Below are 18,429 nucleotides of genomic sequence, written 5' to 3' on the forward strand. Positions count from 1 at the left end.
AGGGAAGGGAGGGAGAGAGAGAGAGAGAGAGAAACATCAATGTGCGGTTGCTGGGGGTTATGGCCTGCAACCCAGGCATGTACCCTGGCTGGGAATCGAACCTGGGACACTTTGGTTCCCAGCCCGCGCTCCATCCACTGAGCTACGCCAGCCAGGTCAGTACATTCTATTCATGAATCTAGAATTAATACGATGAAAATAACCATTGGAATCTTCATTATAAACTCATTTTAAGATGACACACATTGATCAAAATCTCAAAACTTGAAAATGATTACTTTGAAGACTCACCATTTGAAACAAGTAAAAATCACAAATAATCAGAAAATTCCAATCACGTTTTTCATTGTCATTTTCAAAGCTATTTATAACATATAAATTTAAATATAATTTGAAGCTTGTTTCTGCCTGCACAGGATCTATGTTTCAGTTATAAACCAAAGGGGTTTTGCTGAATAGCTCTAAGGTATCACTAAAGCAGTGGTTCACACCGCACTCCAGGCCGATGGCTGCGAGGGCCTTGGGAAGGTGAGCAGTCAGAACTACAGGTCTTCTGCTTCCAATTAAACCCAAGCAGCTATGTCTTGTCACATACTGGGATTCTATGGAAGTTTAAAAAATAGGCTTCATAACTTAAAAAAAATCTGAAAACCACTGATCAGAGGAACCAAAATCTACCAGAAAAAAAAAAAACTCTCATGAATTTGCTATTGATCCTTCTTCCTCCCTTGATTAATTGGCTAGAGAGAGCACACCCAGGTAATCTTATTTTTCCCATTATTCTACCAGGATTTGTTTCTTTTTTGTCACAACTTCAGATCATGCTACTTGATACAAGATTTTTAAAACCGTAATTAGAACACTAACTCAAGGTGGAAAAAAGTGTTTTCATTTAAAACAAAAAATTTTGAGTTGAAAAACCAAAGAAAGCCCTGGCCAGTGTTTCTCAGTGGATTGAGCACCTGCCTGTGTGTGACCTGAAAGGTCATGGATTTGATTCCCAGCCAGGGCACAGGCCTGGGTTGCTGGCCAGGTCCCCAGCTGGGGGCACAGGAGAGGCAACCGATGGATGTCTCTCACACATGGATGTTTCTCTCTCTCTCTGTCTCCTGCCCTTGCCCTCTCTCTAAAAGTAAGAAAATAAATAAAATGTTTAAAAAAAAAAGAACACCTTTGGGAAATTCTTTTAAAAGTACACATTCGGGGGAAAGGTCACCAAGTGTTTTTCGAAGTTTGGAGGGAGAGAGGGTGGGACACTTTGAGCTGGGCATCGAAAGAGGTAAGATCAGAGGATTAATAATATGGCCAAATAATTTTCTAGGAAAAAACATTTTAGGTGTGAGACAGATTCCAGAGATATTACAGAGGGTGAACGGATAACATTCAGCAGTGGATCAGAAGCAAAGTGAATGAAATGAAAAGAAATCAAAGATGATGCTAACATGGAATTTGGGTAAAGGCTGTAAGGATTGAAGAGTTTTGAGCTAAAGAACTTTTAATATCTACACTGACTTGTTTGTGTAAAGAGAATTTGAAAAGCATAACCAAGACACTTTAGTGTTACAAATTTTATTTTTTCATGCTAAAATTTTTACAAATTTTATTGTGTCATACAGAATTACAGGAGTAACAGTTACAAGTGAATTAAAAAGAGCATTTTGGGGCACTTCTATCCATTTTACTATCATAAGCGTATTTTGTCACATGAATAGCAACAATAGTTATAATTACAGAACTGCTGGACATAGAAATTCAGTAAGTGTGTTATGATGGAGGTTAATACATAATATAAACCAAGGTAAGTGCCCAAACATAGTCTCATATTCTATATTATTCTTTATTCCACAATTAGAATCATGGATTAGAATCTATCCAATAATGCCATAATCAAATATCTGACCAAGCAAGTCAGCAAGGATTTCATTTTCTAAAATCTTATTTAATTCAGTTTACATGGAAATATAAGGCAAAACATACAAGGCATGTCTTGCTGATATTCTATGCCTAAAACAAACCATCACATAATAAAATTATGCATGTTTTGCAAGTTGGCATATGTTCCATGTCCCACAATAGTTAAAAGATGACGAGTACTTAAACAGTACTTAGAATCACCCAATACAGCTGATACAGTATCTCCCAGACTTCTAGTTTCTAAAATTCTGGGGAAAGAGAAACACTTTGAATTCGAACAGTCTACATGGTAGTAATATTAACTCTTGGCCATTGGCCCAATACTAATCCTTTTTGTTTTTTAGTATACAAAATATGCTGAAAACATTTCTCTTAAATCCATTTCATTTAATATAATTAAACAGAAGGCAACAACTTCCTTCTAGAAGAGTTATATTTAGCTATGAAAAACTTGACATATGTATGTTAAATTAATTTGTGAAATATTTGTAGGGTCAATACAGACCATAATATGTATTTTTTAATTTAGAGCCTGTGCTAAACACATGTAAAAAGAACTACAAACATAACCAATCATATTAGTAGTTTTGAAAAAATGAAAATAACCATTTTTCCCCAATACTAACTTTATAAATATATATATCACTTGCTTTCATCCCAATTAAGAATTTCAAAAATCCATTGTGAAATTTACATTCTAAGCACAAAAATACATAAATATTAGTACTTCTAATCAGAAATTTCAGCTGAGAAGTGAAAATTTTACTTTGAGATAAGTTGATCTGGGACATAGAAGTGAAATATTTGATTATAGCATGTTTAAATATATTTTGTTTTCATGTAAAAATAAACTTTTTAAAGAAATAATGGTTAGCAGTCTTCTTACTCTACCTTCGCAAACACATTTTTCCTTAAAATAGTTTAAGATAAACATCTAATTTAAAATGATTTTATAAAATAAGTCAAATTAATTATTCTTAGATATATTTAAGCCAAGTATTTGCTGCTTCCAGACATTGAGTTAAATATCATAACATTATGGTAAGCAACTTTTGGCTTACAACCTAATAACTTGAAATTCAATTTATACTGCTTATCAAAGATTGGTATATATTTGTAAATTTAAAATTGCTCATCTTTAAAAAAAAACCCTAACAGATACGTATGAATATTTTAAAAATCAATGATAAACATTTTTATTATACCAAAGATCTACAAAATAGTGGAATATCCTAACAGTATTTTTGAAAATAGCTGATCTGTGAATAACACGGGTTTGAACTGCAGGGGCCAATTTATACCTGAACTGCCCAGTGCAATTTAAACCAACACCGTTCTGCAACTCTGTGGCTGGAAGCCCCCATATGCAGATGACCCGCTGTACTTATACGCTATCAGCTGGGTGGGAGGTCGGCACCCCTGACTTTCCCTGTTGTTCAAGGATCAACCGTACTCTCAAACACCTCAAGGTCTTGTATATACTAAGTGCAACAACCAATGTATTTTTATAAATAAGACATTTTCAAAGATTGGAAAGAAAATACACTAACTGTAAGAGCAGGAATGCTTGAGTCAAACAGAGTTGTGAATCTGAATCTGCCACTTACATTCGTACCCATATTTCTCAATCTCCCTAAAACTCAGTTTTCTCAGATATGAAATGGGAAGCAACAACAGGATCTACTTTAGAGCACTCTTCTAAGGAGTAACAAAGCACATGTAAGATTTACACGGTATGTGACACAGGAAGGAACCATTAATACCAGCTATACCAAGCAGTGACTTACTTTGGGGCCCAGTACCTAAAAACTATTAAGTAAGATGTAATCATCATATAAAGAATTATTTAAGAACTTTAAAACAAGCAAAATAGCATGGGAGAGTTGGAAACATGCCCTCCAATGAAATATCCAGAATTCTATTGCAGTAATGATAAGGCTAAGAACAATAAGGTCTTCATTAGACTAACATTTGAAGTCTCCTGCATTACTTTTATTGTGTTTTGGCAATCACTTTCTATATATTTCAACAGTGCACTATATCATTTCCAAACTACAATTCAGATGATCTAAAGTGAGTTTTATTTTCTTGTCATGAAGTTTTAGAGAATCACCTCATTGGTCTAAAAAAACAAAGAAGGCATAGAAAAATCATACACAAAACCAGTCATTTACATATTATGTACGATAAAGTGACCATTTTAGCAATTTCACATAATTTATCTGGTATCTAATTTTCATACAGTTCGTATTTCAAATCTCAAAAATCTCTATTATTTGTAAATAGTTTCTGATGATGTATCAGTCATATTTTTATTGGAATGACCAAGTACTAAATTTTACAGAAATATTAAGCTATAGATTATGTTCCAAAATATTTTACTTGTGTTCATTTCCCATTTGAAATATTTCAGGTACCAACTTAAAGTTACACAAACCATAGTCCATCAATATGATTTTGATTGTCACTATTAAGCATATGAACAGTTTTTCTAATTTGCAATCATACTAACCTGAATCAACAGGCTTTCTGATGGATATTTTGAATAGAGCACGAACATGGGAGAGAGAAAAACTAGGTCTGGCCCGTCAAACTACTTACTAAACTTCAGCAAGTCCCTCAACTTCTCCATGCCTCTCCCTCCGTCTCTAGAAGATGAGAATCCCACCCCCCTATCTTCCCTGACTCGCAGGGCTGTAAGAAATCACATGAGAAAAACATATAAAAGTGTTCTGAAATGGACATAGTGCTGTATATATGTAATATCAACACACAGAGGCTTGTTGCTGTATGACACTTGGTTAGAGTGATCAGTCTATTAAAAATGTAATTTGAGAGGAAGTTATTCTTATTCTATCCTATTACAATGTAAAGAACTACACTGGACAAATGACCTAAGAAAAGATGAACTTCATTCATTCTTTCCAGATTTTTAAAAAATGGCTGTAACTCAGATTTACCAGAATGTGTTTCTATAGTTTCATTAATTCACAGCCTGTTCTGGTTTAAGCTAATTCTGGTACTTACTCTGAAAGCAGTCATAGGTGATCCTTAGTCCTCTACTACTGTTTTTTTTACTTATTTTAAATTCTAGGTTTTTTTCTGACTTAAAACTCACAGAAAATAGGTATAAGTTTTTAATTTAGAAAAGAATAAAAACCACTCAAACTAAGTCACAGAAAGAAAATGTTCCCTCACTTTCCTGCCTCTTCAATAGATACTATGAATTTATTCTAAAAGAATATTAGAACCACAAATCAACAGAAAAATCCATTTAATTTATCCTATATAATTTTCTAAGATTAAAAGATATAAAGCAAGAAAATAAATCAGGACTGATTTTTGTAAAAGACATATCTGAAGGATCATTCTGAAGAAATAAATGTGATTTTCAAGGAAACAGGACATGAGAACAAAACAAAAAAATGACAAAAACGTTTTTTGGTTTTACACTTACTCACTAAAGTACTGTTGTCTCCAGGTCACTAGCTAAATGAGAACCTAGATGAGAGGTCAGTCAAGTATGTAGAAACAGATTTGGAAGCCCTAATATAGATGATTGTTGAAGTCACTGCAGTAGAATTTTGAGGCAAAAGAGGATCCACATAATACTCATTAAAAGACGTCAAAAGATAGTGAAGGAAAATGAAACGTGAATGACAAAACACAAATAGAGTCAATACACTAGAGAAGTGTGCAGTTTCAAGAAGAATGGCAGTGGTCCAAAAAAAGGAAAAAATTAAAAGGAAGAGTGGTTTTGATGACAAAATCGATAATAAATGTAAAGGGGTGATATTTAGTTAACAACAAGAATGAATGAATTAGGAATGAATTAAGGGAAGACAAAGTTTAAAAAAAAAGGCGGAGCATTCTACCTATGTATTTGAGAAGTTCATTCAGGAAAACTCAGAGAAAATGATATGAAAGCAAAAGGGAGACAGGAGAGTGTCTAAAGGCAGAAGGAGGACTTCATAATAAATAATTATTAAATAATTATCAACTACTGATAACTACCAGCTATTAAATAAATGATCATTATTTATTAATAATTAATCTAAATAATTAAATACAGCATATGTTTTAAAGTTGAGCGTCAGACTGATAAATAGATATGTTTCAGACCTAAGTTAGGCACTTTTGGGGAGAAGGTTAGGGGGAACCTGATTTCTGTTACTAGGGAACAGAAAGAAACTAATCTGAAACCACCTCCCTTTTTTTTGGTATCACACTCAGCCTCTACATTCAGCGGTATGCCTTTAAAAGGTACTTCAACCTTAGTAAGTGAAAAAGCAAAAAGCCTAATTGGTAAATGGTATTGAAAGTATAAAACAACACAGTGAATAAGTCAGTAATTTACACTTGAAAAAAATTTTAGATAAAATCCAAACTAAAGTAAAAGCTTTAAAAATGTAACTGCTAGGTGCATGATATCCATATGATGTGCAAAGTGACTGAATTTTTAAAATCATAATATAGGTTTTATTTTCATATAGCCACCATCATATAATAATAATATTTCTTGGATAATTTCAACCAAAGAAATAATTTCCACCCTTAAAGCACTCATAAAATTGATGAGTTGGGCACCAAATAGTTGTGAAATGTCTTTACAATTTCTAGTATGAAAAGCAACATTAAAAACAAGTGGAGCATCAAAATAATTTATTTCAGATCTACTTTATGCCTGATCTAATATGTAAATGGAAACATTCACATTCCATAGGTTTCTGAATTCCATTTCCTGTTTTATATTTATGAGCTACTTACTTTATTTTGAATCTGTGTCACTTTATTTGATATTTATTAAAGCTGTATAAAAGCCATGCAGTTTATTTACAATATTGTACATTAATTGTTTGAAGATTACACAAAAATTCCACAAAACTATAAAATGGAAAGACATGTGAAACATTATTTAGAAACTTTAAAATTTTTAGGTACAGAATTTTGCAAAAATTATTTGGGTTTATAAGTGTTATTCAAGCACTGGCTTGAAGTAAGATGGGCAAAAAATGCAACTGAGTAGAATTTCAACAAATGAAAAGCTAAAAATGTTTAGCTAAAAGATAAAATACCATACAGTTGAAATACTGCCTTGTAGCAATGGGAACTTGTAAGAGGGGAAAAAAAAGGTTATTTCTTAGAAGTCTTTCATAAAGAACAGGCTATCAGTCTACAAAAGCTTTCAGAAATAAAGTTCCTCAAATTATGTGTGCGTCACCAAACTTATGTTTTCAGTGGTGACTGGAGCTGTGAATTTTAAATACTTAGTGTCCTTCAGGGAAAGTCTCAGTTTCCCCCTTAGAGGAGTACGGGTAGGGGGTGGAGAGAGAAGAAAACCAATCAGTAAATTTAGATTAGAGATCCTGTTACAAATACAATGAACACAGAGTGAAGAGCAGCAGGAACCTGCAAGTTCACATACTTCTAGCTCTATTTTAGGTTTGTTCAATTTAAGATCTATCAGGGAGTAAGTACCTCAGCATTTAAAAAATATCAACAGGGATTTCTTCTTCCCCAGCTGCATCTCTTTCGATTCTTACTGCTGGGGCTGCAGCACGTTCAGATACTCAGACTGCCCCAGCTGGTAGGTTGTGTTCCTGCCACAGTCCACATACTGGTACCTCTCCTTGGATATCTGTTCAGGGTGTCCGAAGTACGTGGTTGTCACAGTGACTCTAAAAATTAAAGAAACGGGGAGAAATACTGAATAGTTACACATAAAAAGTTTTCTAAAATGAGAATATTCTTATACGTCAAAATTCTCTCCAGGCAGAGACTATCTGATTTAATGATAGCTTCACATTCTGGCCATGGGTCTCAGGTAATTTCCCCAACCGACAACAGAAATGCAGGCGGAGCAAGCCCTATCCAAGTAATTACATACAACAAAGGTAATTTTTGGTTTCAAAAAGTAAGGCAAAAGGGGTTTACAGTTGTGAGTACATGAAACAGTTTATTCTTGTATTAGTATTTATTTAATTACTTTCCATATGAACTGTAAACCTACGTTTGCCCACCCCCATGTAAGCTCATCACTTGATTAAAAACCATATAGTTCTCTCATCATAGGAAAAGGGTTAATCAAACGTTAGCTCATGGCCCAAATATTAAACCTACAACCTACCATGTTTTAACAGCCTAGGATAACACCCAATTTACAAACCAGTAACATTACTTCTCCTCACTAATGCTAATGACCATTTATCACAGGCAGCAAGGAACTGAATGTTGAGTTCAGTCCTCCTCACTACCCAAACACTGCCATTTTCCCGAGTTCTTACAAGGTCTGAGTTCACTATTCAGCAGCCACATGATCCTGAACTACTTCTTGAGCTCCCATCTCCTCATTTGTAAAGTAGGGTAATATTTATTGGACGTCACAGCACTCTTATAATACTTAAAACCCAACTGAGACGGCATTTTAAAAATGTTGTATATGCTCTAAGCCAGCGATTTTCAACCTTTTTCACCTCGTGGCACATATAAACTAATTACTAAAATTCTGCAGCACACCACAAAATATATATTGGCCAATATGACAAAAAATAGGTATAATTTTGATTAACAAAAAATAATTATAGTAATTACCTACTCTTTATGCTCCAAAGTGATTTTAAAAAATCAGGTGCTGCCCTTGCTGGTGTGGCTGAGTGGACTGAGTGCCAGACTGCGGACCAAAAGTTGCCAGTTCGATTCCCAGTCAGGGCACATGCCTGGGTTGCAGGCCAGATCCCCAGTTGGGGGCAGGCAAGAGGCAACCGATGTTTCTCTCGCACATCAATGTGTTTCTCCCTCCCTTTCTCTAAAAATCAATCAATCAATCAATAAAATATAAGGACAAAAAAAGAGGTCACTGCCCCCGACTAAACAGTCAGGTAGTGCATGTTTTAAAAATTTAAAAATTCTTGTGGCACACTGGTTGAAAATCACTGCTCTAAGCAAACGTTACAAATCTTAGTCTTAGACAAAAATTCATACTCACTGCATCATGAGTACTATATTATGCACTTTGATGTAATTCAGTGTACAGAAATCACTGTTAAAGAGGAAAGAATGAGAGTAAATGAGATCTATAACATCATAAATTTAAAAGTTTAATTACAATTCTTCCTATGCTAAAGTTAACAGATACTATTAAGATGTAAATAAGCACTTTGGTTGAGCATTTATTGTATCTCAAATAAAGATTAATATTTTCATGAATTCTTACTCAAAGACAGATATGCTTTTCTGCTATCGCAGTTGTATAGTTTTTTTAACATACCACAATTTACTTCTATTTTTTGTTCACCTTTTGAAATTTTACTAACTAGTTTGTTACTCAGAAATTCTATATCAGGCCAATATCAAAAGATGATGAAAATTTATCAGTTTCACTTAATAGGAGTTAATCATTTAGAACCAATTTAAAAGCTTTAGAACTTCAATAGTGTTATACATTATTAATCTTCCTACAATAAAACATCAATAAATAACAGAATATAAGAGAATATGGTTCTCTTGTAAACAAAAAGTGACAAGGTACATATGATCTAAATTCTGAAAACTAAAAATAATTTTTTGTGTGTACAGATGTTGTACATAAATGTTAGGTATGTTGAAAAGAGAGAACAGAGATGAGCAGAAGCCAGAAGGAATATTAAAAAATGTGGTCTTGTGATTGCTAAGATTATGGGATATTAAATATATATACATATTTAATTCTCCAGACTTTATATTTTAATGACAGAACTTAAAACTCAGAACTTACTACATATAACTCATTTCCTCTGCTATGATAGTAGGTACTGTGTAATCAATCTGAAAGGCAAAAAATGAAAATAAATACAGAATAGGGATCAAGCAAGTGTAATTAATTATTACAGATACATTTCATAACTTCAAAGAGTTCGGAAATCTCCCCCTTTATGAGTCTGATGCTAAGACTTTCTCATGTATATATTCATGAGGTACACTTCAAAGGCAAGCTTTTGAGGACACCCTCACCTCCTTCAAGTTAGTATGATAAACAAAGTTGAGGCTCATTTAATTTCTCCAAAATATTTCATGATTGAAGCTTACCTGTTTCATATCCAGGGGACCAATATGTGTTATGTTGTTTAAGCGTGCCTTTCCAATAACTGTTTTTGAAAACTGAACTTGTGCAGTGATGTTTTCAACCTCTACTGAGTAATAGTTATTGTTTGTTATATTCAATGTGTTCTGCAAAAGAAAGCAGGCCAAAAATGTACAAGTTCTCCGAAAATATGCAAAACAAATATGTATTCAAACTAATTAAAAAAAATTGACTTAACAGTTAGGGGAATGCTTCATTATTAGAAGAAATAAAAATTTTAACCAAAATGTTACAGAACATTAAATTAACCAATTATTTGTTTTTACGCGTGAATACTATATATAGAATATGCTACAATAAACATACAATAGAAAAAAAGGCCCACAAATGGTACAGGAATACAGAAAAATGAATGTTAGAAAACGCATTTGGACCTTAGCAAAAATGAAATTAAAATAATTTTTTTAGCTTCATCTTTTACTCAATGTTAATACAGTAAGTGATTACTCATGCTAATAAATACAAAGATGGCCACATAAAATGCTAAACGGTACCTTAAGTAATTTTCTTTGTTTAAAAGAAATTGGTATTTTAACTTATACACAAATAGAAGTTTCTACCAGGTCACTATGGAGAAGAAATGGAATGGAATCAAGTCTGCTTGACTGGAAAGAAATGCAGGTGCATCACTTCTATACTCAGGTAACAGCTGGACCCACCTTCTGTGATTCCAATTCACAACTGTCTCAAATTTGGAATCAAATGTGGAAAAGTAAATAGACTGTAAATATATTTTTTGCTAACAATTAATTGTTTAATTCATTTGCCCTCCTAAAGGCATCCTCAAATGTTAAATGATTCTGTATCCATAACTGTCAATATTTGTTATTCACCACTTTCAGCAGAACCAGAAATAACAGAGAAGGCCAATATCCAATAGCAGACATATACAGTAAGATGACCAATCAGTGTCACATTCCGTATTCTCTCAACAGGGACAAAGGTGCTGCTTATCATCATAAAGGAATGAAGTTAAGTATTTTTAATGTAAACTTTTACTTACCGTAATATTTAAATATATTGTACGCTTTTCAGTATCATAACTGACGTATGCTGATTTTACACCAATGTATTTCACGTCAATAGAGCGAGGGAAAAGGAAAAACACAGCCAAGCCAGAAATCAGCAGACAAACAAACACAGAAGCCATCACGTACAGTTTTCTGGGGGAAAAAATGGAGAATTTAAGTATACACATGTGCATCACAAATTACATAATAAAACATTTAGAGAGAATATTTTCTATTTGAATTTCTCCCCTATTATGCTAGCACTATAAGATGTATTTTATCTTTTTACATTATGAAAGTATTGAGTAGGGTTGGGTCTGAGTCTATTAAGTGTTAAAATGTTCTCCTTAAAAAATGTATTTACCTTAGTGAACACTGGGATTTCAGGTTTATTATAGATAGAACATTACTGCAGTGATTCCCAACCTGGGCTGCACGTTAAAAATCAAGATAGGGAATTTTTAAAATATATTGACTTTCAAGACTCCCTCCTGAACTCACTGCAGTAGCATTTTCACATGTCGGTTTTGCCATCATAATTCTATGAAGTGACTGATAATCAGAACTACTTCTGAAGCTTTTAAAAATGACATATCTACATGCCTCATCAATTTCACCCCAAGTTCACAGCCACCCTGTTGTTATAAAAAGGTATTTTAAAAAGATGGCTACTGTGTATACCCACTTCTATATTTCTGAGATTTCTCTAGTTTCTGAAACTTTTCTTTCCTTTACCTATATTCTTGCAAACTGTATTCTACCGCTAAGGTTCTTCCTTAGGATGTGCCTATCTTTTTTTTAAGTTTTTTTACTGAGTTTCCCTCAGGTGTCTGAGGGCTTGGGATGGTCCAGTTCCTGCTGATCTTCTCGTGGTCCTTCAGTGGATTTCTGCGGCCTTCTCTGCACCCTGTCCAAGCTCAAGCATGAGGAACCCTCCTATTCTAACAGGTCATTCTTAGAGGTATCTGCTGGAAATCTTCTGGGATCCTCTTCTTCTGAGGTAAGGTATTTGCTTTGGTATCAGGGGTCTTAGGACTCTTAGGAACTCTGCTTCTCTTCACAACTTCCACACAGCTGCTCCAAATGTTAGGTCCTTTATATCATCATGGTTTGAAGAGCTGTTTTTATGGCTTGTGGGAACACCTTACACCTATTTTTAAAATAAACATGTTTTTTCTTTGTGTGTTTCCTACTACTATTCTAGGTTAGTTGTTTTAATTAAATGAATTTGAGAAGATTCAGATACTATGCTGCTTTTACGACCATACCCCAATCAGGATTCTCATTTTTTTAAGACACAAAGCATATGAGAGCATAACTTAATAATCTAATGGCATTTTTTCTTTTAATAGTGTTAACTAGAATAATTATACATACTTTGAAAAGCAAGAAATACTAAATAACAAAAAAAAATTTGCCACTTTCTGAGAATCACTTACGTTCTTCTTGGCCTTAATCTCTGATCACTATATGGAATCAATGCCACCAACTGGTTTTCTTGCCCTAAAAGTGAAAGAAGTTAAAAAATTTATTAACACGATTAATTAAAAATATAGTAGCTTTGCAACAAAGTCTGGTTTGGAATGATCAAAATACCATGTAACTGCTCTCAAAATCTTAAAAAATTATCCAGAAGTTGCATTCCAGGGCCAATAACTGTGTTTTTCATACCTAGAGATCTAGCTGATTGGAATAGCATACAGAATGAGGAGTAATTCTTTGCTGAAATAAAAAGCTTTTTACCGGGCTTTCCTTCAACCCCAGTGTTCCTTTAAGACTCTGACTTGGTTATCTGGATGAGAGCAGAAGAAACATATCCCTTTCTCTGTACTTGACACCCCTGTAACTACAGAGGTTCCTTTGCCACCCCCTTGGAAACCACAAACGACACACACTCACTCTCCTGCTCTAAGAGCCCCTGTATGAGGCTTACAGGACTCTTTTAGGCCACACCCCTCTCTACATTAAGTCACTTCAAAATCCATCATTTATTTCTTGGGTTGAGCTAAATCCATATACTTTAATAGATAAAACAATCTTTAAATGCCAACTTTCCAATCTACTTGTATTAACTATTTAAGCACCATGGTCAAATGCTTTTTTAAAGCTTTCCATAATGCTCCCATCAGTCTTCCCAGACCCCTCTGCAATGCTCCCCTCATTTACAATTCCCCCAACACACCCACATATATATATATATGTGTGCATATATGTCTCTGTGTGTGTATATAAACATTGCATCTTGCTTGGTAGTATTCATTTGGCTAAACTACAATCCTGGTTAAAGCCAACACTTTAACTACTATGCATATATCCACACAGTTACATGTAGATAGACAAAAACATACAGCTATGCTCACTGGTCTCATTTTAGATCACTAATCTCAAGTGGCCCTTAATATGCCAACAATCGTACTGTATTTCCTTAGTTCACTCTCAACCTGACATTCCAAGACCACAATTTCATAACTTCGACTCTCTTTTGAAACCTCCAATACCTTCTTCCCCAGACTCTGAGCTCATGTGGCAAACAGACCTTTTACACACTCCCACCGCCATATCCACCCACCCACCTTTCTACTTCTGTGTCCACACACTCTACCTTCTCTTCTGTCACGCACAGTAGCCCTATGCACTTGTGCGCTAGATCTAATAATTCTCCAGTCTCCCAATTACCAGTGTTTTCTCTGTGGATCATTCTCATTAGCATATAAATATATTCACTTCATCTTAAAAAATCCCTCTTGACTTCAAAGCCTCTTCTAGCTATACCACTTCTCTTTTCCACACAGTAACCTCCTCTCAAAAAACTATCTTCCCAATATGTAACTTCACTTCTCCTATGCTCTTTTGATCCCACTCTGTACATGATATACATACTTATGCAGAGTACCAAAACTGCTCTTTAAAGGTCTCCAGTAGTCCTACATTGCCAAATCCAAAGGTCAGTTTTCAGTCCTTTTATTAATTCATCTATGAGTAGCATCTAAAATAGTTGATCACTCCTTCCTCCTTGGTATATGTTCTACAGTCATCTTCCAGGATACCACAGATACAGATTTCTTCCTCCTACTCTAGCTGCTCTTTTCAGGGTCTTTGCTATTTCTTTCTTAGGTAACTGACCTCAAATGTAATGCCCCAGGGTTCCCCAGCCCAAGGCATTTATCAGAGACTCTGCTAGACCTTATACTGCCACTTTGTCCTTCCACCAGGGCCTCTTCAGGTCACATTATCAACTTTGACCAAGCAGGAAATGAGAAGAGCACAAAGGTACTTTTACCATTGCTACTGTTGCCACTGCTCGTAAAATAGCCTACAAACAGCACATGGTGATTACTCCCTCTGACTTCCTCTATGATATGCAATCAACTATTCTCTTCCCCCACTGTTTGACTCATTATTATATAGCATCCCTCTTCATGTAGCTCCTCTATACCTGGAATCATTCTTTAAAGGGAAAACAATGCACATACCCCTAGGGATTCTTCCTGTTCCTTGACAAGTGGGGCAAGTGACACTATCTCTTCCTGTAAATTCCACATAAGGAAACTGAGAGACATCTCCACTTCTTCCATCTTCATTATGGACTTCACTATTAACCAATCCATTCCTCATGTTTTCTGTCGAAGAGACTCCACCATAAGCATCTTCTTTATTTGAATGCAAAGGCAAATGAGAAAAAGTCTTTCCCATGTCTAAGGAAAAAGAATAATCTTAGAGTAAATTTCAGGAAAAAAATGTATACTCAAGAACATTATGGGATATTCAGACCAATGTACTGTATTCTGCTGTGTATAATGTGTACATTTTTGCCCAAATTTTTGAGGGAAAAACAAGAATGTGTATTATACATGGGTAGTACTAATTCCACATCTACGTGTTAATTTTTATTTATGCTTATGCGTTAAAAGTGTAACTCTAGCAAGCAATGATATCTGTATGCAAAATAATACCCTTTATTGTACAGAAAACAACTACCTAAATATAAACTAATAAAAAATAAATTAAAAAATTAAAATGAAAGATTTTTCCCCCTGAAAGTCTTGGCCAAAACTGTGGGTGTGCATTATACACAGGAGCACATTATACATGGCAAAATATGGGTAATTCATTTAGAAAAAAAACACAAAGAATGTTTATTCAAACATTCAAACTACTTTGGGGACTAGGCCCTGGCCGGTGTGGCTCTATGGATTGAGTGTCAACCTGTAAACCAAAGGGTTGCCAGCTGGATTCCCATTCAGGGCACATGTCTGGGTTGTGGGCCAGGTCCCTAGTAGGAGATGCATGAAAAGCAACCACACATTGATGTTTTTCTCTCTTTCTCCCTCCTTCCCCCTCTCTCTAATAAGTAAATTTTAAAAAATCTTTTAAAAAATTACTTTGGGGATTAGAATTATATTCAATTAAAGTAATGTCTGAAACAAGGGAGCCATTTCCTGGAGTTCAAAAGTGTTTTTCTTTTTCTTTTTTTTTTCAAGATTTTATTTATTTATTTTTAGAGAGGGAATGGAGGGAGATAGAAACACATCAATGTGCGGTTGCTGGGGGTCATGGCCTGCAACCCAGGCATGTACCCTGACTTGGAATCGAACCTGTGACACTTTGGTTCGCAGCCTGCGCTCAATCCACTGAGCTATGCCGGCCAGGGCTCAGAAGTGTTTTTCTAACAAAATATTGTGAAATGCTATCACACCAGATCTGTGGTGAGAATGGACTTTCCAACAACTTGTATAGGCTTACGATTTAACAAGCCTATACTTCCTTTAGGTTCTCTAAAAAGTAACACGCAGGCTTCACGTTTCTTAGAATAAAACAAAACCACATTCTACCTTTAAAACACTTGGCACTGAAAGCAAAAGTTGGTTTGGGCAGATAACAGCTGGGTATTATATGCATTGCCAAGTAAATTCAAAGTAGTATTTTTTTCATCATTTAAAATTCATGCTCCTTTGTGATAAATAAAATTTACAATCCCTCTCAACCTCGTATTTCTTGCTTTAAACATTTAAACACTTAGAACAAAAAACACTCAAAAACCACATTCTACAGTTTTTTCTCTCATTCAGCAGTTGGCAAAGTTAAAAGAAAATGAAATTAACATTTCAAAATATTGAATATAATGTACACATAAAAACAGAAATATATAGAACATTGACTTCAAACTTTTAGGAAGACAGTAACAAAAATAACAGGGAATATTAAATATAAATTTAAAACCTGTTTCTAAATCTATATGTAATTAGATTACTACCTAAATAAAAATAGCCTCTGCAGGTAGATAATGCAGTAACATTGCAGGATGGTCATACAATTTTAAGAATGAAAAAAACTGAAGCGATACTGAAACCAGAAAAGACTGGCATTTGTGCTGCCTGTCACATACCAAGCCCAATAAGCAGAGATGGGGATTGAATCTTTATGGGCACTTAATTCAGATGGCTGGCGATCTAAGAGGGGTCCTCTTTACATTTCCCTTCCAAGCTTGCCTTTTTATAACAGAAAACAATGTGCAGTGACGGGTTTGAAATTCGGGGGAAAATTAGATTAAAAAAAAAAAAGAAACAAAAAAAATCTGCAGTATTCTCACCCTGGGCAGTTAGTTAGCTGTTCAGGGATAGGTGGTGGTCTGTCTCTCCCTGGAGCACAATGGTCCAGATGCCTCCACTTGTGCCCCAGGCAGTAATCTTTAGCTGTGCCCTAGGAGGTGGGCTCTCTCTCCTGGGAGTGGTGGGCCTTATCTACAGTTCCTGAAATAGCTTTAATATATGCATTACCTACTAGGCTTATTAATTCTTTATCTCAAACTAAAATTTTCCAACTCTTGACTCCCCTATCAGTATGATCCAATCTGCTGATATTGAGGGAAAATTAATACAGAGATAAACAAAATTTAAAAATTTCTTTTCTAAATTTGATTATATGACTTTAATTGGTTCCTAAAACTAGATTATAGGCATTTAGAGAGAAATGATATTTCTTTTAAAAATTCTCATTAATTTGAATAAGGAAAACTGACATTCAAAATAATTCAATGTACAAAAGTTTGCTTTTTAAAACTGACCTGGCATCCATGTATAAGCAGCAGGGTAAAACAAAACAAAACAAAAAAAAACAACAAAAAAAACCTACTCAGCTGGTAGACAAACTTAAAATTATAGAATGATTAATAAAGATGCTTATTTTCACTATTTAAAAACGATGTACATATTATCCACGTTAAATTCAAAAATATAAATACTTTATGACTTCTACAAATGCATTATCTTGTCTTGATTTGTTTCACTGACACTGAATCTCAGCCAAACTAGTACTTGCCAGGCACAAGTGGTTCGGCGATGAAGTAACATCACTGTCCCCACACTGGAATACCTTAGGGAGAAAAAACACTGAAGGCAAAACCTGTGACTGTCTCGACCTCATCAAGCAGTTGCCCTGATTCTGCCTATGACAGATGTTTATTTCATCAAGGCTAAGGACAAGTGCCAGACCTTGCCAGGTACTGGGCATTCCTGCCCTTCCTACCAGATTTTCCTCAGAGCACTGATGAATCGAACCACTTTTCTTCCTGGAAGCTGGTTGGCGTTAGACAAATTCTAGCACCCCCTTCTCTTTCCTGTGCTCAGTGTTTTTGTTTGTTTTTTAAATCTTTTACCGCAGTCTTTTAATTTACTGAAAACCAACATGGATCTCAGACTCAGCATGAAGTGGGAAAAAATAAGTCCAGCACTCCTCCAATTTAAAAGGGTCGTAATTTTCTGTGATAAAGAAGGAAGCCAGTCACTTCCATCAGCTACACAAACAAAACAAAACGCGGCATACAGACTACTATGGAAAGGTTAAAAATAAGACCCAGACAACGATGCAGGAAAACTCGAGAAGAGCAAATCGAGGGGCCACCTGGCCGCACAAGGTTTGGAGGCCTGGAGTCAACCCGGGGCGTCGGGCTTGAGCCAAATCCGAAGCCGGAGCCCCTAGACAGGCTCTGGGTAGGAGAAGGCGGCACAGCATCCCCATCAACACAGCCCCGAGCTCCTAACCCGTGGCCTGGCGGGCCCAGGTCCCCCTCGGCCTCTCCTCCTGCCCCTCGGCTCTTCCCACGGTGCCTAAACCGGCCCGGCTCCGGAAGGGGGCCTGGGGCTGCTCGGCCGGGGTCGCTCACCTGCTCGCGTTTTGCAGTGCAGTCCCGAGCTGCTCAGGCGCGAACAGTCCCTAGGAGAGGGTCAAGGAGTACGCACTCCAGGAGCTGGCGCTGAAGGGACGACCCTGCAGCAGGGTCGCCAAGGAGTCGGGGGGCGGGGAGGCACAGCAAAGATGAAGTCAGCTGATGCTCGACCCTCCGGTCACCTGCACCCGCGCCTGCGCAGAGCATTTCTGTAGGAGGTG

The 18,429-nt window shown here is 35.7% G+C and overlaps 1 protein-coding gene across 1 annotated transcript; it reads right to left on the minus strand.

Moving 5' to 3' along the window:
• Positions 1–1,553: 1,553 nt before the first annotated feature.
• Positions 1,554–18,411, minus strand: TMEM106B (transmembrane protein 106B). The gene is made up of 8 exons (XM_045827580.1): positions 18,206–18,411; positions 14,517–14,738; positions 12,483–12,546; positions 11,037–11,196; positions 9,979–10,119; positions 9,668–9,717; positions 8,900–8,953; positions 1,554–7,592 (listed from the first exon to the last, which is right to left on the minus strand). The coding sequence occupies exons 2-8, from the start codon at positions 14,734–14,736 to the stop codon at positions 7,454–7,456; spliced, it is 828 nt and encodes a 275-aa protein (XP_045683536.1). The 5' UTR covers positions 14,737–14,738; positions 18,206–18,411; the 3' UTR covers positions 1,554–7,453.
• Between the last annotated feature and the right edge of the window lie 18 nt (positions 18,412–18,429).

The sequence above is a fragment of the Phyllostomus hastatus genome, unplaced genomic scaffold (genome assembly GCF_019186645.2).
Source record: "Phyllostomus hastatus isolate PE091 unplaced genomic scaffold, TTU_PhHast_1.1 phas_scaffold_78, whole genome shotgun sequence".
NCBI lineage: Eukaryota > Metazoa > Chordata > Mammalia > Chiroptera > Phyllostomidae > Phyllostomus > Phyllostomus hastatus.